Here is a 22,566-nt window from a genome sequence, read left to right as displayed (position 1 = left end):
AAAAGGTTTTTTTTTTTTTTTTAATTTTATTTTATTGTAAAGCTACTATACAGAGGGTTACAGTTACATGAGTGAGGTAATGAGTACACTTCCTCTTGAACATTGTTACCCCCTCCATTGTTTTCCCCCTACCATCCCCTCCCTCCCTCCCTTCCTCGAGGTTCTTTTTTTTTTGATTGTGATTAAATGATTACATAATTTCAAAGTCACAAGTTCATTCTAACTTCCCTGGAACAAATTGTCTACCACAGTCTGTAATATATAACAGTGTTCACATGTTATATACCATGTTTGTGATCAGCAGAATGGGGATATTTAGTAGTGGTTCAACCTGAGGCGGGTATTGGTAGCTCATTCGTCTAATCCTAGTTACTCAGGAGATATGAGGATTCCAGCCCAACAAGAAAATCCATGAGAGTCTTTTCCTATGTGGTTAGCCAGCAAAAAGTTGGAAGTGTGGCTCAAGTGAAGATTATAAGCCTTGAGCACAAAAAACTAAGATAGTACCATGCTGAGTTCAAGCCCAGTACTGGTAATCACTCACAAAAATATCCCTTTCATGCTCAAGTTCATGGAGCCCCTTCAACTTACCTTGGGCATCATACCATACATCTCCTGCAAAAGAAAGGGAACAGTTTTAATAAGAGGAAACAGACACATCTTAGAACACATAATATTGGCAAATCTTAGCTGAGTAGGAAATACAGCATGCTAGCTGTGTTTGTCAAGTATTAATGTGCAAAACCTTTCAATAATGGAACTCGTCACTTTGCCTTAAAGAACTAAAGAGTAACAACTCTCACAGCATTTAATAGGCTCAGGGAAAGCACTGAAGCTTCTGGATGAAGGGGAAGGGATACTGGTCAAAGAAATTAAAATGGATAGGGCACAGAGAGAACTGGATGGAGTCACAACTCCGTACTAGGGAGATGCTGTTGTGGGGCTAAGTTGGACACAAGAAGGAACCAAGCTGATCCTTGATTGAACTAAGCCTCACTCTGAGACAGAGGCACACACCTGCTGTTGCACGGCCTGCACCTCCTCTGCCATCAGACCTTCAGACTCTAGGTCTTCAGCCACTTTGTTGATGTCCTTCAGCCGGGACTCGTTGGCCTTCAGATCCTTTAAAGTAAAAGTTACAATAACTACACTGCAACAGCAAGTGGAGGGAGAGGAAGGCACAGATACGCAGAAGGAATGTGTGAACTTATGGAGATTTGCTCTCCAGTTATCATCATATGAACTGTATCTCTATACATCTACAGGTCTAGAATAGAAAATCCTAACAACAAAGGAATAAGAAAAAAATGGAGTACTGGAAGCAATCTCACTCAAATTTACTTAATTAACATAGGCCTGACCAGATATAGATCATTAAAAAGCACTTTTTTAAGGCTGGAGGTGTGGTTCAAGTGGTCGAGTGCCTATCTAACAGGTGCATGGTTCCGAGTTCAAAACAGTAACTGACTAATGGTTCAAGGTAACAAACTATGTTGGAACTACACACAACAATATAAATGTATTAGTGCCACTATAATGTACATTTTGAAATGATTAACTTTACTATGTGAAATTTAGCATAATAAATCAAGACAGCCAGGCACCAGTGGTTCACGCCTGTAATCCTAGTTACTCAGGAGGCTGAGATAAGAGGATCATGGTTCAAACCAACCTGGGCAGGAAAGTCTGAGTCTCTCTTCAGTAAACTACTCAGAAAAAGCTGCAAGTAGTGCTGTGGCTCAAGTGGTAGAGCACTAGCCTTGAGCCCAAGCAGCTCAGGGTCAGTGTCCAGGCCCAGAGTTCAAGCCCAGGACTCAGGGGAGGGGGAGGGAAAGGAGGATCAACAAGTTTGAGGCCAGCAAACTCAATCTCAAAAGAACAACAGGAAAAAAGTATCTTACAATTTTTTGTATAATGTAGGTTTAGCAAAGTTTTGTTTTTTCTCTCTTTATTCTTTTGTCGGTGTGGGGCCTGAACTCTGGGCCTAGGTGCTGTCCTTCAGCTCTTCAGCTCAAGGTGAGTGTACTACCACTTGAGCTATAGCACCACTTCCAGTTTTCCAGTGGTTTATTGGAGATAGGAGTCTCAGGGTCTTTCCTGCCTGGGCTGGCTTTGAACTGCAATCCTCAGCTTCCCAAGTAGCTAGGATTATAGGTGTGAGCCACCAGCACCTGGTAGTTTTGTCCACTCCCCCCCCCCCCCCCCCCCCCAGTGCTGGAGATTAAAGTGAGGGTCTTATACATGCTAGGCCAGCATTTCACCACTGAGCCATGTCACTAAACAAACAACCCTGTAGAAAAAACAGCATTGCCTTTCTTTGAAACTGGTGCAAGAAGATCCTATTAAAGTCATTTAAAGTAGACATACATCTCTACCAGACACATTTATCAAAGCTACAAAAGGTAATTATAATGTATAGACTGTGTAATCTGTGTTCAAAAATCAAAGAGACATGGGGTGCTAGTGGCTCATGCCTGTAATCCTAGCTCCTACTCAAGGAGGCTGAGAGCTGAGGATCACAGTTCAAAGCCAGCCCAGGCAAAAAATTCCCTATGAGACTCTTATCTCCAATTAACCACCAAAAAATTAGAAATGGCTCTGTGGCTCAAACTAGTAGAGCACTAGCCTTGAGCAAAAGAGCTCAGAGACAGCACCCAGGCCCACAACAAATAAATAAATAAATAAACGATTAAATAAATAAATAAATCAGGAGAACTGTCGATAAGCAATGTTTTAGCTTCCCATACCTTCTGGAAGTCATCAAACTTCTTCTGCAGCACCTCAACCTGCTCCAAGTCAGCACCGACCTCTTCACTTGTCAAAGCAGCTTCCTTCTCATTGATCCACTGCTGTAGCTCATTCGCTTCACGGAACAACATAAACTTCTTGCAACTTTTCTCCAACATGCCTTTACGCTTCTCACCCAGTTCCAGTAAAGAATGGTATCTGATGTAGGTCAAGAGGGTGACAAGAGAGGCAAGGAGGGCAGTTAGCTACCTACAGCTGTTAACATAAAGGCAACTGCTATGCATCTCCAAGGTGTGCTCCAAGGCATGAGTGTGTAAACGATGGCCCTAGCAACAAAGGCTCAGAACATGAGCAAGAGGACCTGGAGTTCCCAACTTACAGCCTTAGGGATAAGCACACAATACACAGTTCAGAGCCAGGGGCTACAACAGCCACACACTCATCTCCATGTCATTTTTGCATTTGCAACATGGCAACCACATGTACTTTAGCACAAAAACATAGGGTTCTTGAGACTGATTACAGCTGAGAGATGAGATGAATTTGCATGATGCTTATGTAAGGTTGTCTTTTGTAATTCTCTGAGCAGTTCCCATGTGGGGGAAGGTATAATGAGCCTGAAATGGCCTGAGACAGGATACTGTATCTCTGGATCAGTAAGACATGTCTACAGCAATGTATTTGTTTTTTCTTAGAAAATTGTGGCAACTTTGAAAGGAAAGGTAGAGTGCACTATATCTACACCATTTCATTATCTGGAAGAGTTAGATTCCATTATCTGAAGATTTAAGAAGAATCAAAGAATATTCTAAGACTAAAATAAAAAACGATCAACTGCTACTATCTTTAAAGCTATAAAAAGGTCAAACTTAAGAAACTAAAAAGAAAAATCTAAAGTCACCACCATTAAGCCTAAAGTTGGCAAACAAACAAGAGTGCAACAAGTCAAGAACACTCTAAAAGGTGTTTCATTCCCTTCCTACTAGGATCAGCACAGAATTGGCCCCAGGTTTGCTGCTGACAGCAGCTGTTGTACCACACCAACAGAGGGAAACTGACACCACCATGAGCACAAAGCTGCACAAGGAAGCAACCATGAGAGCAGTGGTCGTCGGCCATTGCAGTCACAGCTCTGCCGAAACTTCTGCCCTCACTTGCCAGTGAAGCTGCTGCATGGATGCACCCTGCCCTCCCACCACCTCCTTTTTATTGGATGGATGAGTGCCTTGAGAGAAGCAGCAAAAGGAGAATGGACAGATGTAGCAGTGGACACGGGGTGCTCATGAGGCTCTCAGCCTACTCACAGTTCTTCCACCTGTTTCATACGCAGAGATACACTGCCGGCCTCCTTAGTAATGCGTGTCCTGCACAGAGGGTACAGCAAAAGCATGCACAAATTAGTGGGATTAATCCATGGGAATGACAAGCGGCAGCTCCGACTGGTGCCTTGATGGTGATGGTTAAAGTGGGGAAATTGAGGAGTCATTTAGAAGCTCATAGAAGTAATCTAGGCCATGAATGAAATTATAGTGAAGGCACAGCAGGAAAGTTAAATGAGATGGTTAGTTACCTTCACTTTCCTTATAAGTCTGCCATTTCAAAGGCAAGTTATACTGTACTACAAACATGGTTAACTTCATAGAGCAGGTTCGGGAGACAAGATGGACTTGGAAGGAAATTTTCCTGATTGCTAATAGCCAGTTTAGTCATGGACTTGATCATTTTCACTCTCATATTTATGACCTGAGCCTCTGATAAGAACACAAAACCAAATGTCCCATTCTTGTCTCTATAGTAAGAGAATCTGCAAGGCATGCACTCTACCGCTGAGCTACCTTCCCAGCCCCAGTAAGAGAATCTGGAAGCACACATATGACTTCAATTTTAAGGATCACTAAGGCCAAAAAAGCTCTACTGTTCTATATTCTAGCGGAAATATATTTTCTGAATATTTCCCAAGTATCCAAAGCCATTGATTTCATTTGTGGGGTAAAATACACACTAACAGAGATGCAAGTCTTTATGGGGCTCAGCTATAGAAAGGAAGACAGCCTTTTGATTAAAAATAAACTATTCTCAGAACACAAAGCCATGGTAGAGAGAAGCTCTGTAAATAGCCATCCAAAGGGGTGCAGAACTGAGGGATGACAAAATCTGGAAACCCAAATTCAAAAGGCAACCTGAACCACAAGACAAAAGTTAAGACAGCAGTGATTAGGAAAACATGGTTTAGAAAAAGAAACTCAGAAACACTGGGAAAACAAAACAAAGGAGATTAAGGTATTACCCATCAGGAATTTGGGTTCAAATAGGGAAACTAGTGGGATAAAAGTGACTTTGAAAGCAAGAGGTATGCAGAAGGGCTCCAGATGCCTCAGGACACCACCTACATACTGGCTAGTGGGTCAGACTAAGCCCCGCATGATGCCTGGTTCTTTGTGTTGACTGTGTGTCCCTTACTGGTTGTCAATCTGTTCCTGCCGCAGTGCGATGCTGCCCTGCTCCTCCAGAAGGTTTTCCCTGGAAGCTGACTGGGCGGGGTCCAATTTCTTCACATACGCAGCAGGCACAAAACCCTGACGATCATTCACTTCCACCTTCCACCAGTCCTAACGGAGAAGAAAGGATTGAAAGCAGATCCTTTCCAGACAGAAGCAGAATCTACACATAGGCCTATGTATTTGTGGACATGTATATATATGTGAGTGTGTGTGTGTCCAAGGCCTAAGAGCTTTCCTCATTTTTTTTTTTTTGGTCAGTCATGGGGCTTGAACTCTGGGCCTGGGCGCTGTCCCTCAGCTCTTCAGCTCAAGGCGAAAGCTCTACCACTTGAGCTACAGCGCCACTTCCGGTTTTCTGGTAGTTTATTGGAGATAGGAGTCTCACGGTCTCTCCTGCCCGGGCTGGCTTTGAACCGCGATCCTCAGATCTCAGCCTCCTGAGTAGCTAGGATTACAGGCGTGAGCCACCAGCGCCCGGCTGAGCTTTCCTCATTTTAAAAGGCCTGTGACGGAATCAGTTACTTGGACTACCATATGCAAAGTTCATCACAGGTGACCCATCAATGTCAGCTACTGTGGCCATTCCAAACTATGTGTTCCATACGGTGGCCCACACCTGCCTATTCAGTAAGAATTCAACTCATAAAAGAAACTGGTACATGGCCAGGCACTGATGGCTTACGTCTGTAATCCTAGCTACTCAGGAAGCTGACATGTGAAGATCATGGTTTGAAGCCAGTCCACGCAGAAAAGTCTGTGAGACTCTTATCTCCAATTACCCATTAGAAAGCCAGTAGAGGTGTGGCTAAAATGGTAGAGAGCCTATCTTGAGCATAAAAACTCAAAAGATAGCACCTATACCCTGAGTTCAAGCCCCCAACTGACCAAACCAAACAAAAACATCAAAAAAGCTGAAAGTGGAGCTGTGTCTCAAGCGGCAGAGTGCTTGCCTTGAGCAAAAAAGCTGGGGATGGCGCCAGGCCCTGAGTTCAAGCTCTGGGACCAGCACTTTCTACTCCCTTAACCCCACACCCCCAAAAAACTACCTGAATGGGTCAAGGAAGACAAGGTGATGAGCCAGAGAGGACAAAGCCCATGTGGTGCTATCACAGCTGTCTTCAACGTTCTGCCAGGCTGAGACACAGCTCCATGGTCTAGATTACTAGCTGACAGGAGGGGCTCAAGTAGCCTGAGGTGGAGCACTTCTCTAGCATGCATGAGGTTCCAGCCTCTGCATCACAAACACCACAACCAACAGGTGCAAGTTACAGAGCAGACCATGTTCAAAAGAAAGAATTCTACCTAAAAATGCTTAACTGTAATAGAAACTATCTCTGAGGATGATTCTCTGCACTACTTGCAGAACACATTCAGAAGGACAGATCTAGAACTTTCCTAATCATAAACAGCAGTGGATATACAGATTAAGGAGAAGACTGACAAGGAAACCCTCGTATCAACATTCAGCCATTCCAAGGGCCCTCAATGGAACACACTTGCAGTGTGGAAGGTTCCCAGGCACCCGCCACGTTCTATGCCTTGCCTTGTTAGTGCTGTTGAGCAAAGTGAGGATATCTCCTTTTTTCATGGTGACCTCACGAGGACTCTTCTCCTGATAGTCATAGAGAGCCAGGACCAGCTCCTTCCCAGTCTCATCATCCATTGGAGCCACTTGTTGCTACAATCCAAAGAAAAGGCAAAATGATTAAAGCACATCCACAGCATTTTATCTGCACCATAATGAAGCCCAACCTCAAGAGCACCAACTTTATCGAATACACATGTAGATTTCTTCACCAAAAATTCTATTCAAGCTGATAGATATGTTTACAAAAATCTCAATTTAAACTGTCTCACTAGGGGCTGGGAAGGTGGCTCAGTGGTAGAGTGCTTGCCTTGCATGCATGAGGCCCTGGGTTTGATTCCTCAGTACCACATAAGCAGAAAAAGCCAGAAGTGGTACTGTGGCTCAAGTGGTAGAGCACGCTAGCCTAGAGCTGAGGAGCTGAGGGATGGTGCCCAGGCCCAGGGTTCAGGCCCCACGACCGACCAAATAATAAAGATATAATAAAGTGTCTCACTAAAAACCTTTGGTTTGGTGTCCCAAGTATACTGAGCACAGCAGCAATATCAGCGGGCGGTGTCTGGTTCCATGACTTTCTCTGGCCCCACTATTTGCCAAGGAACCTGGAACAGCTGCAGCACTTACCCGGCATGACTGAGCCTGCTCTCGTAAAGCCTGGATGCTGCTGCCATAGGCACTGAGATCTGACATCAAAGCTTCGTGTTTCTTCAGCAGAGCCTGAAACAAAAGTATATGCTGCTTCCTCCTGCAGAGGTCTCATTCACACAGGCCTCCCTTCTTTAAAGTCATGAAATATCATGACTTACATTCTAAAATCATGTCCACCTTTACCTACTTATATAGAAACATACACTTTATAAATATACAGAGAGGAGTTAAGAATGTGGCTTAGTGTTAGATGCTTGTCTAGCATGCATGAAGCCCTAGGTTCCATTCCTCACTACCACATAAAAAGAAAAGTCTGGAAGTAGTGCTGTGGCTCAAATAGAGTGTTAGTCTTGAATAAAAGGGGCTTAGGGACAGTGCCCAGGCCCTGAGTTCAAGCTTCAGGACTGGCAAATGAATGAATGGAGACATGAAGAATAATATCCTATGTACAGGAGAACCCACTGCCTATCCTAAGAAGTAAAATACAAGACATTGAAGCTAGCTACACGTGCACTCATTCCCGCTCTATATGGGGTACCTGTCTTTTTCCATTAATAGCATTTCCAAGACTTTCAGTCCATCTTTTGGGGAAGAACATATAATTCATGTTAATGCTTAATTCAATCTGGTAATTTAAAATTTTAATTTTTAAATTTTTAAATAATATTTTATAAGGGCTGGGAAGGTGGCCAAGTGGTAGAGTGCTTGTCTTGCATGCATGAGGCCCTGGGTTCGATTCCTCAGTACCACATAAGCAGAAAAAGCCAGAAGTGGTGCTTGGCTCAAGTGGTAGAGTGCTTGCCTTGAGCTGAAGAGCTGAGGGACAGCACCCAGGCCCAGAGTTTAAGCCCCATGACCATCCAAAAAAATGTTTTATAAGCATAAATTAATTGTACTCACATACATACGTATGTGATACTTACATGCACGCTATGTTCAAAATGTTGTAAAAAGAAAAAAGACTGTCACTGATACATGGATTGAATATGACACAATTCCTATCACATGACAACGAAATTGACAGCAATGTGACAGAGGATGTTGGAAAACGGAAATGTTGGGAAGTCGGAAGTATATGGACTAGGAAGACACACTCTAAGTACCACAAACACAAGACTGTTTGACCACCTGTAGCGGCCTGTGAAACCAAGCTTCCTCACTCTAAGTGGAGGAGAGTTCCATACACACTGTCTTGAGCACTGAAACTGACTGTGATCCAAGACCGACCCTACTAATCTATACTACCATATAGCCATCACGCCTAAGGAATATGCAAGAAACCACCAACTGAAACAGGAGACTGAAATCTTCACAAATCTGGGACTCAGATGCATAAATCTCAGCAAAAAAGCCCCCAGGATGTGAATAAACTAGGCAATATATTGCCTCAAAAAACTACTTATTCTACAATAAAGGATGTAAGTGAGAATGAAGAGAAAAAAATGAGCTCAAAACAAAACTAGAATGGCTAATGAAATAAAGGAATTATGTTAAAACAACTAAATGAATTCAAAGAGGATTCAAACAAACGAGAGAAACAATGATACAACAAAGAGGTGACTGAATGAAAGATATGTGAGAATTCAATGAAGAAAAAAAAAAAATCAGACAACTCCTGGAAATGAAGACCTTACTTGCCCAAATCGAAGTTGGGTGCCGCTAGCTCCTGCCTATAATCCTAGCAACTCAGGAGGGTAAGATCTGAGGATTATGGTTTAGTCAGTCTGGGCAGGACAGTCCATAAGAGTCTTAGCTCCAATTAACTAGCATAAAAGACAAGCAAAAGCCAGGTGCCGGTGGCTCATGTCTGTCATCCTAGCTACTCAGGAGGCTGAGATCTGAGGATCACAGTTCAAAGCCAGCCAGGGCAGGAAAGTCTGTGAAACTCTTAACTCCAATAAAACACTATAAAACCAAAAGCGGCGCTGTGGCTCAAGTGGTAGAGTGCTCGCCTTGAGCTGAAGAGCTGAAGAAATCAAAAATGAAAGCCGTACCATGGTTCTCTGTTCTGAGTCTTCCATGTGCAGGCACTTTCTCAGCCCTGTAACCCTCACAAACATGCCAGGAGAGGTGCTACCTTTTGTAGGTAAAACACGAAGCCTCAGCAAGGTACTGCCTAGTCACAGTTATACAATTAAGATGAACTGGGAATGGGACCTGCCCCCAGCACAGTCTGCTGTGCCCAGGTCCATGCACTTAAGCAATGGAGGGGAGAGGGGACGAGCAAAGAGAAGACATTACCCACCCAGACCCCAGAGTTCAAGCAATAACACCTGAGCATAGGGAGACTGGAAGGATCATGGTTGTAGTCAGTCTGAGCAAAAAGTTAGTGAGAACCCATCTCAACCAAGACTCTAGGAATGGTGGTGCAGCATATCATTCCAGTCATGTGGGAAGTGTAACTAGGAGAATCACTAAGCTAGCCTCGGCAAAAACAGAATCCAATTTGAAAATAACTAAGGGGAAAAAGTACCTAGCCAGTAGCCCTGAGTTCTAACCCCAGTACCACTAAAAAATAAAAATAAAAAAATCACTGAGGTACTACACCTTTCCTAAGTCATCATTTCTCCTAACTTGCTTTCCTCCACATCCTGATCCATTTCCCTAGAAGATGCAACAGGAACTCAAGGTTACCTCAGCAGAGTCCTCGTCCTTCCCATAGTCAGTGCTGCCCACAATGGGCTCCTTCTCCCTCATCCAGGACTCGGCCTCGTTGGCATCGGCAAAGTACTGCTGGGCCTGCAGAGAGTCCTCAAGGTCCTGCCTCCGCTGAGAGGCTTTGGCTTTCAGTGCCTCCCACTTCTGGTTGAGCTCGTTGAGCTTGGCCTTCACATCCTCTGCAGCAAAGTGGCCTGGAGCAGAGAGAGGATGGCAAACAGTACATTGATATGTTGAAGGTCAGGAGAGGCTTCTATATCCACGTACTTTTGTTACTACGTTTTGGGGTGCCATGCTCTGTCCCAACTCCATTTCTAATGAGCTGCTGCTCTGATCCAGCCCTTTAATGGATTTCCTCCTCTCGTTTCTTCCAACTGTGGCTCTATCCACTGTGTAGAAGCAGGCTTCCTATGCTGGTGTAGTGTCACTCTAATCAGGAAGTCATAAGTAACAGCAGTTCCATGGTTCTCTGTTCTGAGTCTTCCAGGTGCAGGCACTGTCTCAGCTCTGTAACCCTCACAAACACACCAGGAGAGGTGCTGCCTTTTGTAGGTGAAACAGGAAGTCTCAGTAAGGTACTGCCTAGTCACAGTTATACAATTAATTAGGATGGGTTGGGAATGGGACCTGCCCACAGCCCAGTCTGCTGTGCTCAATAAGCAATGGAGGGGAGAGAAGATGAGCAAAGTCAAGCCCCACTCACTTACCTTCCTCCACCATGGCATTTCCTTTCTGTGTCACTGCTTTGATGCGGGGTTCATGTCCAGCAATTTCTGCTTGTAAAGCTTGATGTTTCTTTAGCAGATTCTGGACTCCAATCAAATCCTTGCCTGAAAGCAGAAACCACTCCCTCATCATCCAGAGAAGGCAGCACTGAACTGAACACACAGTCAACTCCCATAAGGGCTCCAGAGAAGTCAGCACTGAACTGACACACACAGTCAACTCCCATAAGGGTTCCAGCAAGAAACCTGACCTCACTCTCTCCCCTTTATGCTAAGTGCCATGCCCTTTGTCAGCCCTTTTTTTCATGCCCTTTTTCCTGACTTGTGGAAGCAGACTGACCTCTGTTGGTAGATGCGGCAATGGGCTCCTTCTCTCGAATCCATGTCTCTTCATCTTCCACATCCCGGAAGAGCTGCTGTAAACGCAGAGAATCTGCCAGCTTCTGTTTCCGAGCAACCATGGGTTCTTTAAGAGCCTCATAGCGAGCCACAAGTGCCTCCTGCTTCTTCTTGATGTTTTCAGCATCAAAATGGCCAGCATCTTGGAACTGGCGGGCCTGAATGGTGATGCCATCAATTCGATCCTGGGAACAGGAAAGAACAAAGCCTTGAGAGCCTGAACCAAGGCTTAGTTAGCAACTCTGCTCTACTCACTTCTGCCTACTGCTTGGGGTGGAATTCTATCACACTCAGCTCCCAGAAAGCTGAGGGAAGACAAGTTAATATAAGCAAAAGCAAACAGAGTTCTCTAAGACAGTCACATATTTTCTCCTGCCTTGTCATCTGCATTCACTTGCCAAAACACAGACCCCAGGACCCCAATTCAAACTCTACCTGGTGAGCAGCCACATCGGCCTCCAGCAGGGCATGCTTCTTCTGGAGGTTCTGGACATTGGTAAGGTCTTTGCCATAATCATCTGAAGCCAAGTGACCTTCTACTTCATACAACCACAATTCAATGTCCTCAACATTGCGATTAAATTGCTGTTGCTGGTTAGCTTCACGAAGCTTTATTCCTGTTAGGAGGGAAATTTTATTTATTTATTTATTTATTGGTCTTTCCTGGGGCTTGAACTCTGGGCCTGGGCACTGTCCCTCAGCTTTTCAGCTCAAGGCTAGTGCTCTACCAATTGAGCCACCCAGACACTACCAATTTTCTGAGTAGTTTATTGGAGATAAGAATCTCACAGACTTTTCCTGCCTGGGCTGACTTTGAACTGTGATCCTCAGATCTCGGCTAGGATTACAGGCGTGAGCCACCAGCGCCCAGCTGGAAAATTTAATTTCTATTCATTAATGTGATTCTTTCACCAATACAGCACATGAGCCACACTCTCCTGATGAAGGACGATGGGTAAGAATTGTAGTTACTGCTTCACTTTTACCACAAAGGCAAAGAAAACTTAATGTACAGCCTCCACACCACCATCTAGAAGCCAAACTGGAAGCTGTCTGGAAGCAGTTCCACCTGTATTTGGGAGTTACTAATGCCCTTGGCTCATGGCTGAATTTTGATTTTCACTTTAGATGAGGCCCAATTCATTTCCTCAAAGTGGTAAGACCACCATCCCTGGGTGGTGTATGTTCCACGAACACTTACCCGGGTGTATTTAATTCTCCAAACATTCCTATCAGCACCCATTTCCTCCTACCTTTCAGTTCTGTGGCCTCCAGCAGCTTCTTCCACAGACTGATGACTTCATTCATACGAGTTGCTACTTCATCCTTGGCATAGTGGTTGACATCTATCAGCTTCTGCCCAGCTTTCTCCAAGGCATCAATTCGGCTTTGGTTTGCTGAGAGCTCAGCTTCAAAAGCCTGATGCTTTTGTACTTTTCCCTGCAGGTTGGATGGGTCCTGCCAATCAAAGAGAGAAGACACCTAAGAATTTTACATTACCTCCCATCATCTTCATATGAAACTTTTTTTTTTTTTTCCTGTTGGTCGTGGGGCTTGAACTCTGGGCCTGGGCACTATCCCTGTGCTCTTCAGCTCAAGGTGAGCACTCTGCCGCTTGAGCCACAGCGCCACTTCCAGTTTTCTGGTGGTTAATTGGAGATAAGAGTCTCATGGACTTTTCTGCCTGGGCTGGCTTTGAACCGTGATCCTCAGATCTCAGCCTCCTCAGTAGCTAGGATTACAGGCGTGAGCCACCGGCGCCCAGCCATATGAAACTTTATATGGGGTTAGGTCACTGTGGTTTGTGGAATCCACTACAACTGAAACACAGAGCTGTGTTTAGTGTATTACTAGAGTACCACATAGCAATGTTAACAGTATATTACTTTATAAGCTTCATCAGTGGCAGTTTTCATCTTCTCGTTGACCCAACTCTTGAGCTCATCAGAATCACGGAAAAACTGCTGGAGATGGAAGGAATCTGCCAGCTGAGCCCTGCGGTGCATGGCTCGCTCATGAAGGGCATTGCGGCGGCTCAGCAGCTGCAAAGACAGAATTGCTGTGAATCTCTACTTCTTTATTTCCAAGAGGTATTCAATTCAAAAGACAAAACCTGCAGGAAGGGACACTGGTGGACAGCAATCAAGGAGCAGAAAGAATCTGGGGAACTTACAGCATCTCGGCGGGTGGCCACATCTTCCATTGCATAGTGGTTGTTCTGGATTAGCTTAGTTGCAAATTCATCCAGTGCCTAGGAGAGAAGATGAGAGTTATGACTGAGTACTATTCCCAGCCTGGCCTCTGGAGAAAAGGAACTGTTGCCTGAAGGAAAAGGAACTGTATCTAGGGCTGGGATGTAGCTCAGTGGCAAAGCGCTTGCCTAGCAAGTGCAACGTCCTGGGTTCGATCCCCAGTACCAAAAAAGAAAAGACAAAAAAATACAGTTAAAAAAAAAAAAAAAAAAAACCCAAACAACAGAAAAGGAACTGTATCTGAAGTCACAACATGGTCAAGATCAGCACCATCAGCACACTACAGGAGGAAGTAACAGTTCCCTGTAACGTGTAAGCACTAAGGGACTTCTCAAAATCCTCATGCCTTTTTTTTTTTTTGGTCAGTTGTGGGGTTTGAACTCTGGGCTTGGGCACTCTCCCTGTGCTCTGAGCTGCAGTACCACTTCCAGTTTTCTAGTGGTTTATTGGCGATAAGAGTCTCACAGACTGGGCTGGGAAGGTGGCTCAGTGGTAGAGCGCTTGCCTTGCATGCATGAGGCCCTGGGTTCGATTCCTCAGCACCACATAAGCAAAAAGAAAAAAGCTGGAAGTGGTGCTGTGGCTCAAGTGGTAGAGTGCTAGCCTTGAGCTGAAGAGCTGAGGGACAGTGCCCAGGCCCAGAGTTCAGACCCCACAACCGACCAAAAAAAAAAGAGTCTCACAGACTTTCCTGCCCAGGCTGGCTTTGAACTGTGATCCTCAGATCTCAGGCTCCTGAGTAGCTGGGATTACAGGTGTAAGCCACTGGCACCCGGCTTCTTCATGCTTCTTGAGGTTTTGTTGAACAAAATAATATTGTGTTAGTTCCACTGAAACCTAGGAACATAAGCTGCAACACAAGCTCCTGATAAATGCCAAGCATGGGCTATCACCTTCTGATTCTTGTTTTGTTTTTTTTTTACATCAGCTGTGGGGCCTTAACTCTGGGCACCAAGATCCTTCCTTTTATCTGTTTGGAAACAGGCACTCCTGATTACTCTAAGAATCAGATGACTAGGAAGCTCTTACCGTGATCTTCTCCTCCTGGGCACTGAGGGACTTCTCAAAGTCTTCGTGTTTCTTGAGAAGTGCTTCCACACTGTCCAAGGAATCGCCCAAGTCTTCATTCAGCAGGAATGCCTATGAAAGGAAACAAAGTAGGAGAAATCATACCGCTCTTTGATCTTCTATTACTTAAAAGCAAAGGATATGTGGATCAAAATACAGTCTATAGTTTTGAACTTCTGAGATCTTTTTGGAAAAGTCTAAAGCTCTTTGTGATTTAGTTAAAGTTAATCTAGATATTCTGGAAAATTCCTGTTCAATATTTTACTGGAACTTTTTTGGTCACTCCTGGGGTCTGGGTGCTGTTGCTAAGCTTTTTTGCTCAAGACTAGCACTATCATTTTGAGCTCCACTTCCAGTTTTCTGGTGGTTAATTGGAAATAAGAGCCTGGCTTGGAACTTTTTTTTTTTTTTGTCAGTCATGTGGCTTGAACTCTGGGCCTGGGTGCTGTCCCTCACCTCTTTAGCTCAAGGATAGCCCTCTACCACTTGAGCCACAGCACCACTGGGTTTTTTTGATGGCTTATTGGAGGTAAGAGTCTCACAGACTTTATTGCCCAGGCTGGCTTTGACCTGTGATCCTCAGATCTCAGCCCCTGAGTAGCTAGGATTACAGGTGTGAGCCACTGGCACCTGGCTGATGAATTCTATTTTTTTGTTATTGTGGGTCGTGAAGCTTGAACTCTGGGCTTGGGCTCTGTCCCTACGCTCTTCAGCTCAAGGCAAGTGTTCTACCACTTGAGCCACATCGCCACTTCCGGTTTTCTAGTAGTTTACTGGAGATAAGAGTCTCACGGACTTTCCTGCTGGGGCTGGCTTTGAACCGTGATCCTCAGATCTCAGCCTCCTGAGTAGCTAGGATTACAAGGTTTGAGCCACCAGCACCAGGCCCATAAATTCTATTTTAAAAATCAATTTACAAATGTTTAAAAAAATAAATACAAGATCATGTCATCTGCAAAAAAAAAATTAATTTTACAAAAAAAAATGTTGACCCCCACGAATGTGATAATCTGGGGGCTTTTCATCTTAGCAGTGATGGAGGTAGGAAGGGATGGCAGAAGTCTGCTCAATTTCCCCCTCCTTTGCTTGATTCAGAGCTGAATTGGCTTTGACTTCCTAAAACAAAGTAAGCAAGCTACTGAAAAGTGGAGGAGAAGAGGCCCGGTTCCTCCCTCCCCACCTCCAGGTCAGCAGGATACCAGCTTTACCTCCTGTTTGCTCATCCAGTTGTCCACCTGCTCAGTATCACGGTAGAAGAGCTGCAGGTCCATGCACTGCTCATACTGCTGCCGGCGCAGCTCCCACAGCTCCAGCAGGGCAGCCCGCTCTTCTGAGAGGATGGTCAGCTTGGGGGTTGGGAGGCATGGTTAACAACATGTCTTAGTAGGAGCTTCCCTGGGGAGTCTGGTCCTACTGCTAACCTTCAGGCCATTTTCTGATTTCCAACAGGGGAGTATTATGTGAACTTTGTTGATTTTTTGGCCAAGGCAAGTGCTCTACCACTTGAACCACAGCCCTACTTCTGGCTTTTTAGTGATTAAATGGAGATGAGAGTCTCTTGGACTTTCTGCCCCAACTGGCTTTGAATCATGATCCTCAGATCTTAGCATTCTAAGTAGCTAAGATTATAGGTGTGAGCCACTGGCACCTGGCTACATACCCTGATTAGCTTGCAAATTCAAGAAGGATGGCCCTACTAATTAACCTAGAATTAATTTATTGCCATAATACCACTATTTATCTAAGTAGACTGATATCTAATATTAATTGAAGTAAATTGATAAAGAAAAAGGACTCTATTACGAAGTGAGGGGGAGTAGAGACTATCAAGTAAGATACATCAGCTGCATGGTACTCTGTAAAACCAGTTGGATGCATTCATGAATGCGTTAGACTTAACTTATAAAAATGGAATTCCTTCTTGCTCCAGAAAAAGAACTGGCTTAGCCCTAAAACAGGACTTGCACTATGCAAAGTCTCCTTAAAGTAGGAGATGTGTTACACACGCCCCAGATAAAGTGAACTGTGTCTCTCTGGCTAACTGGCACACCTTGCACGTATCTTCTTTCTAAATCTCTGAGGGCAAAAGCTGCCCTTTCAAGGCAGAATCTCAAGTTAAGTGTTCTCGCACCTAATGGTGGTGGATGCCATGCCTGGGACAAAGAGGACAAAGAAGAGCTCTTGGGGCCCAGCTTCTTTGGAAGTTCCTTTTCCTCTCCCTTACCTTCTCTCTCACTTCATCTGAGGCGTAATGACCAGCTGCCAGCAGTGCCTGTCCAGACTCATCAGCAGACTTAAAGCTATCTTCATGAGCGTCAATCTCACCCTGGAAGGGGAAGAGGCACAGTTTATTTCCTGCAGCTTCTAAAAGAAAAGGTGTTGAATTTCAAATATTCCTTATGAGTCAGACCGTCACATCTTACAATGAGGAACAGATGGTATCCATCCAAAATTATTCCTAAAAGTTAGTCTGAGCTAGTACATGTGAAAACACACCACTTGTCCCACTGGCTTTGCTAGCCACCTCAGTCAATCTTTAGTAGACACATATTCATAGGACCATTCCACTGGTCTATGTCTCCCTTGTGCCAAATGGAGACTTGTTGATCTGATTTTATACACATACCCACACTACTACCACATACATCACACATACACCACACACCATACACCATACACCCACACACACCCTTACTGGACTTCTGGCTGCTACTGCACTTTATATGTCCTGGGGAGTTTCTTCATCTTCATATTCCACAGATGCAGAAGGCAAAGGTAAGCCACTCTACTTATTCACTTTTAATTTTAGTATCTTCCAACAAACTTTCCTAGCTTTTTATACAAACAGAATTATTCCTAAGTACCTTATATTTTGTGCTCCGAATAACAATTCCCTTGCTTAAAGGTAAAGTCTTTGAAAATCTTATATAACTTATCACTCCATAAACATACTTGGGGAAATTTAGATTTACTTTTAACAACTTATGAAAATTCAGTATTTAGGCTGTGTGTGTGTGTGTGTGTGTGTGCGTGTGTGTGTGTGTGTGCGTGCGTGCGTGCGTGCGCGCGCGCGCGCATGCGTGCTAGTACTGGGGTTTGAACTCAGGGCCTGGGAGCTATCTCTCAAACTTTTTTTCTCAAGGCTGGTATGCTATTCTGGCTCTGGTAGCTCTACACTGGCTTTTTTGTTGTTGTTTTGTTTGTGTTGGTCCTGGGACTTAAACTCTGGGCCTGGGTGCTGTTCCTCAGTTCTTCAGCTCAAGGCTAGTATTCTACCACTTAAGCCACAGCACCAGTTGTGGGGTTTTTTTGTGTTTTTTGCAGGTCATGGGGCCTGAACTCTGGGCCTGAGCACTGTCCCTCAGCTCTTCAGGTCAAGGCTAGTGCTCTACCACTTGAGCCACAGCGCCACTTCTGGCTTTTTCTGTTTATGTGGTGCTGAGGAATCGAACCCAGGGCCTCATGAGTGCAAGGCAAACACTCTTACCACTAAGCCACCTTCCTAGCCCCACCACTTGTGGTTTTTTGATGGTTTATTAGATATGAGAGTCTCATGGACTTTCCTACCTGGGCTGGCTTTGAACTGTGATCCTCAGATCTCAGCCTCTGAGTAGCTAGGATTACAGGCGTGAACCACCAATACCTGGCTACTCTGGCTTTTTTGGTAGTAAATTGGAGATACGAGTCTCACAGACTTTTGCCCAGGTTGGCTTGGAACCACAATCCTCAGATTTCAATCTCCTGAGTAGCTAGGATTGTAGGTATGAGCCATTGACCCAGTGTTATTTATACATTTTTTTGAACAGGATATGCAAAATGGTAGTACTGCTACCTGGCTAGAGCTTACCACTGCTTTCATGGATCACCAGTCCCCCAACTAGAAGCAGGTAGAACAGGTCTCCAACAGCGAAGGAAACTATAAGCTTAGGATAAAAGCCCCTGTGGCTAATGGTCACAGTTATGACTATGGACTTTTTGGACAGAGAGGCACTGATGCATCATGGGCCATCTTTGGGAAGATGGGATTTTATTACCTTGTGCTCCTGGTGCCGATCCAGCAGGGCTTCAGCCCCAGCCACATCATTGGCCAGCTCATCTGCATTGATGAGAGCCTTCATCTCAGTCACCCAGCTGGTAAGGTCTCGGAAGTCAGCAAGGAAGCGCTGAAGCCTTGAGAAAACCAATGGTATTATTACTAGAGGTTTTCTGTGGTGGTTCTAGAAGGGAAGATACCATTCCCAAAAGCTCTGAACTCTGTTACCAAAAAACTAATAAACCATACCAACTCTAGTCTTGAGCAACAGAAAATTCTATGAACTTAGGGAAGCATGAGAATGCTGTAATCAATCCTTTCAAGCTCAGGTTCTAAGCCAGGTGCTGGTGGCTCACACCTGTAATCGTAGCTACTCAGGAGGCTGAGATCTGAGGATCATACTTCAAAGCCAGATGGGACAGGACAGTCCATGATACTCTTATCTCCACTAAACCATAGAAAACCGGAAGTAGTGCTGTGGCTCAAGTGGTAAAGAGCGCTCACCTTGAGCTGAAGAGCACAGGGATAGTGCCCAAGCCCAGAGTTCAAGCCCCACAACTGACCCTCAAAAAAACCCTAAAAACAAACAAACAAACAAAAAAAACAAACTCAGGTTCTAAAATGGGCATTGGTGGCTCACACCTGTAATCCTAGCTCAGAAGAGGCTAATTTCTGAGGATTGTGGCTCAGAAATTCCAGCAAGCCCAAGAGGATAGTCCATGAGACTCTTATCTTTAATTAATTACCAAAAAGCCAAAAATGGGGGCTGGATAAGTGGCTTAGTGGTAAAGTTCACCCATGACCGGACCCAAAAACAACAACAACAACAAAGAAAAAACTTCAGAGCTGGGCGCCAGTGGCTCAAGCTTGTAACCTTCGCTACTCAGGAAGCTGAGATCTGAAGATCACGGTTCAAAGCCAGCCCGGGCAGAAAAGTCTGTGAGACTCATCTCCAATTAACCACTAGAAAACTGGAAATGGTGCTTTGGTTGAAGCGGTAGAGCACTCGCCTTGAGCTGAAGAGCACAGGGTTAGCACCCAAGCCCCACAACTGACAAAAAACAAACAATAACAACAACAAAAAAAAAACCCTCAGGTTCTGTGTCACTGGAATGCCTTAATTTTTTTTTTTTTTTTTTTTTTGGGTCCGGTCGTGGGGCCTGAACTCTGGGCCTGGGCGCTGTCCCTCAGCTCTTCAGCTCAAGGCTAGCGCTCTACCACTTGAGCCACAGCACCACTTCCGGCTTTTTTCTTTTTGCTTATGTGGTGCTGAGGAATCGAACCCACGGCCTGAGGCATGCAAGGCAAGCGCTCTACCACTGAGCCACCTTCCCAGCCCCTGGAATGCCTTAATTCTTAAAATTTTTCTGGTGGTACACACTGCTTGCTAAGGAGGTCTGCTATGTTACTGAGTCACTCTTGTAGCCTTTTTTGACCTTTTGGAGATAGGGTCTTGACTTGCCTGAGTCAAAGCCTGAACCACAATCCTCCTATTATATGCTTCTTCCATAGCTGACAGGTATGTGCCACTACACCCAGCGTCTTCTGCTAAGATGGCAGTGTTCCACTATGCCAGGCTTAATGCCATATGGGGTGCTGGTCGTGGGGGCTTGAGTTCTAGGCCTGAGCACTGTCCCTGAGCTTTTTGTGCTCAAGACTAGCACTGTACCACTTGAGCCACAGCACCACTTCCAGCTTTTTTCAGTGGTTAATTGGAGATAAGAGTCTTGTCATAGACTTTCCTGCCTGGGCTGGCCTTGAACTGAGATCCTTAGATCTCAGCAGCCTGCTGTCATTTTCATTTATAACTTTATTGGTATTCCCAGGGTCAATTCCAGGTCAGTTAGAAGCATTTTTTCTTTCCAAATTTTTTTTTTTTTTCGTCAGTCATGGGGCCTGATCTCTGGGCCTGGGTGCTGTCCCTCAGCAATTCAGTTCAAGGCTAGCGTTCTACCACTTGAGCCATAGTGCCACTTCTGTTTTTTTTCTGTGTATATGGTACTAAAGAATTGAACCCAGGGCCTCATGCATGTAAGGCAAGCACTCTACCACTGAGCCATCTTACCAGCCCTCCAATTCTTTATTTACTCAAATTTTTCCCCCCAGTCAGGGCTTAGGCACTGTCCCTGGGCCTCTTTTTGCTCAAGGCTAGCACTCTACTACTTGAGCCACAGGGCCAGTTGTGGCTTTTTCTGATTAGTTTATTGGAGATAAGAGTCTCACAGACCTTTCTGCCTGAGCTGGCTTCAAACTGCAATCCTCACATCTCAGCCTCCTAAGTAGCTAGGATTCCAGTTGTGAACCATCTGGTACCCTGCTCACCTTATTAGTTTAAGCTCCCTTTTCTCTGAATCCTTTCCACCAGTGCCTGGCTGATTTACTCAATTTTAATAGGATATTCCATGAAATGATTGGATAGCTAAGGGGATACTTTCTTTTTTTTTTTTTTTTTTGGGTCCGGTCGTGGGGCCTGAACTCTGGGCCTGGGCGCTGTCCCTCAGCTCTTCAGCTCAAGGCTAGCGCTCTACCACTTGAGCCACAGCGCCACTTCCGGCTTTTTTTTTTTTTTTTTTGCTTATGTGGTGCTGAGGAATCGAACCCAGGGCCTCAGGCATGCAAGGCAAGCGCTCTACCACTGAGCCACCTTCCCAGCCCCAGATACTTTCATTTCTACCAGTACTAATGTAGTGATAGGGAATGGAAGATTTTTTTGAAATTATAAATACTATACTGTCCTGCACCCCATACAGCTGTCTCCAGATATAAGAACACAGGTGAGAACAAGTGGTCTGCATCCTCTTAGTGACACCTGGCTGAGTGCATAGAACTGATTAAATGCAGAAGTGTTTTTTCCACCTGTAGGAGTCATTGAGGCGTGCATGTCTCTCTGCAGCCAAAGTGCGGATCTGCTCCCAGTTGGTAATGAGCTCCTCTCGCTTCACTTGGATCTGGGTGGCGCTCAGAGGGTGGGACTGCTGCAGGCGGTCAGCCTCGGCACACAGTGCTTTGACCTGGAAATGCATGATGTCAGCACTGCTCTTCTAACCCTTCCAACTAATTTATGGAAACAGCTGTTTTTCAAACCCACCTTGTCCTCTAGAGCAGCAAGATCTCTTTCCAGACCTTCATGTTTCCGCAGCAGAGCCTGAACACTTGCCAGGTCTCGGCCAAAATCGTCAGAGGCCATTAACTGCTCCTTTTCCTTAATCCAACTGATGGTCTCGTCCACATCCCTGTAGAGTGGGAATAGAGGTGCCAGTCAACCTGTGATGCTGACTGTCCAGGAGTACCGAGACTATCACAGTCAAGATCTAGTGACCAGGGACTTTACCAAACCCTTCCCAGCCAGTGCCTGTTCCCCTAGTCCAGTTGGAGCTGGTTGGTACCTGTTAAAGCGCTGAACCTCAGCAGCCCCAAAGAGCTTCCCCTGCCTCTGCAGAGCTAGACCCTTCAGTCGCTGCCAGGCTGCATTCACCTCACCCTGCTTGGTCTTGATCAACTCCTCCTCAGGGTGCTGTTCCTAAAGAAGGCAGAATGGAAGAAATTTGCCTGTCCACTCTCGTTCCTCCAGTAACTCTAGTGCTCAAAAATCTGTTATTCCACGTATCTTGGAAATGATTAAGCACTGCTGACCATAGAATTTTCAAGGCCCAAGTATTTATTCAGATGGCTTCAGATGGGAAATATCTTTTTAAAAGTGCCCTGCCATAAAAAAATGTACTCATTACTAATTTAACTGTAACCTCTCTGTACCACATCTTTACAAGAAAAAAAAAAAAAAAAAGTACCCTACCAACCAAACACATTTTCTTTCCTTTTCTTTTGTCGGTCATAGGGCTTAAACCCTGGGCCTGGGCTCTGACCCTCAGCTCTTCAGCTCAAGGCTAGCATTCTACCACTTGAGCCACAGAGCCACTTCCAATGTTCTGGTGGTTAATTAGAGATAAGA

At 45.0% G+C, this 22,566-nt stretch overlaps 1 protein-coding gene across 4 annotated transcripts in view; it reads right to left on the bottom strand.

The window, feature by feature from the left end:
- Nucleotides 1-22,566, bottom strand: part of Sptan1 (spectrin alpha, non-erythrocytic 1) — a 76,761-nt gene that overhangs the window by 26,098 nt on the left and 28,097 nt on the right. For 2 of the 4 annotated variants that reach the window (XM_042680982.1, XM_042680983.1), the window contains exons 6-26: nt 22,004-22,137; nt 21,706-21,850; nt 21,474-21,628; nt 18,619-18,754; nt 16,809-16,910; nt 15,793-15,930; nt 14,546-14,656; nt 13,438-13,515; nt 13,151-13,306; nt 12,518-12,722; nt 11,700-11,881; nt 11,206-11,449; nt 10,848-10,970; nt 10,117-10,334; nt 7,459-7,551; nt 6,793-6,927; nt 5,209-5,357; nt 4,053-4,112; nt 2,748-2,946; nt 1,018-1,122; nt 592-615 (exon numbers count right to left, since the gene is read on the bottom strand). In XM_042680982.1, the coding sequence (XP_042536916.1) occupies nt 592-615; nt 1,018-1,122; nt 2,748-2,946; nt 4,053-4,112; nt 5,209-5,357; nt 6,793-6,927; nt 7,459-7,551; nt 10,117-10,334; nt 10,848-10,970; nt 11,206-11,449; nt 11,700-11,881; nt 12,518-12,722; nt 13,151-13,306; nt 13,438-13,515; nt 14,546-14,656; nt 15,793-15,930; nt 16,809-16,910; nt 18,619-18,754; nt 21,474-21,628; nt 21,706-21,850; nt 22,004-22,137 (2,892 nt within the window). The remainder of the gene's footprint in view (nt 1-591; nt 616-1,017; nt 1,123-2,747; nt 2,947-4,052; nt 4,113-5,208; nt 5,358-6,792; nt 6,928-7,458; nt 7,552-10,116; nt 10,335-10,847; nt 10,971-11,205; nt 11,450-11,699; nt 11,882-12,517; nt 12,723-13,150; nt 13,307-13,437; nt 13,516-14,545; nt 14,657-15,792; nt 15,931-16,808; nt 16,911-18,618; nt 18,755-21,473; nt 21,629-21,705; nt 21,851-22,003; nt 22,138-22,566) is intronic. The other 2 variants (XM_042680984.1, XM_042680985.1) reach the window with 1 other exon arrangement.

This window comes from Dipodomys spectabilis, unplaced genomic scaffold (assembly GCF_019054845.1).
Source record: "Dipodomys spectabilis isolate Male_0828 unplaced genomic scaffold, ASM1905484v1 ptg000067l, whole genome shotgun sequence".
NCBI classification, from domain to species: Eukaryota; Metazoa; Chordata; class Mammalia; order Rodentia; family Heteromyidae; genus Dipodomys; species Dipodomys spectabilis.
The sequence above is the reverse complement of the archived record's forward strand: the minus strand, read 5'-3'. Positions and strand labels throughout refer to the sequence as shown.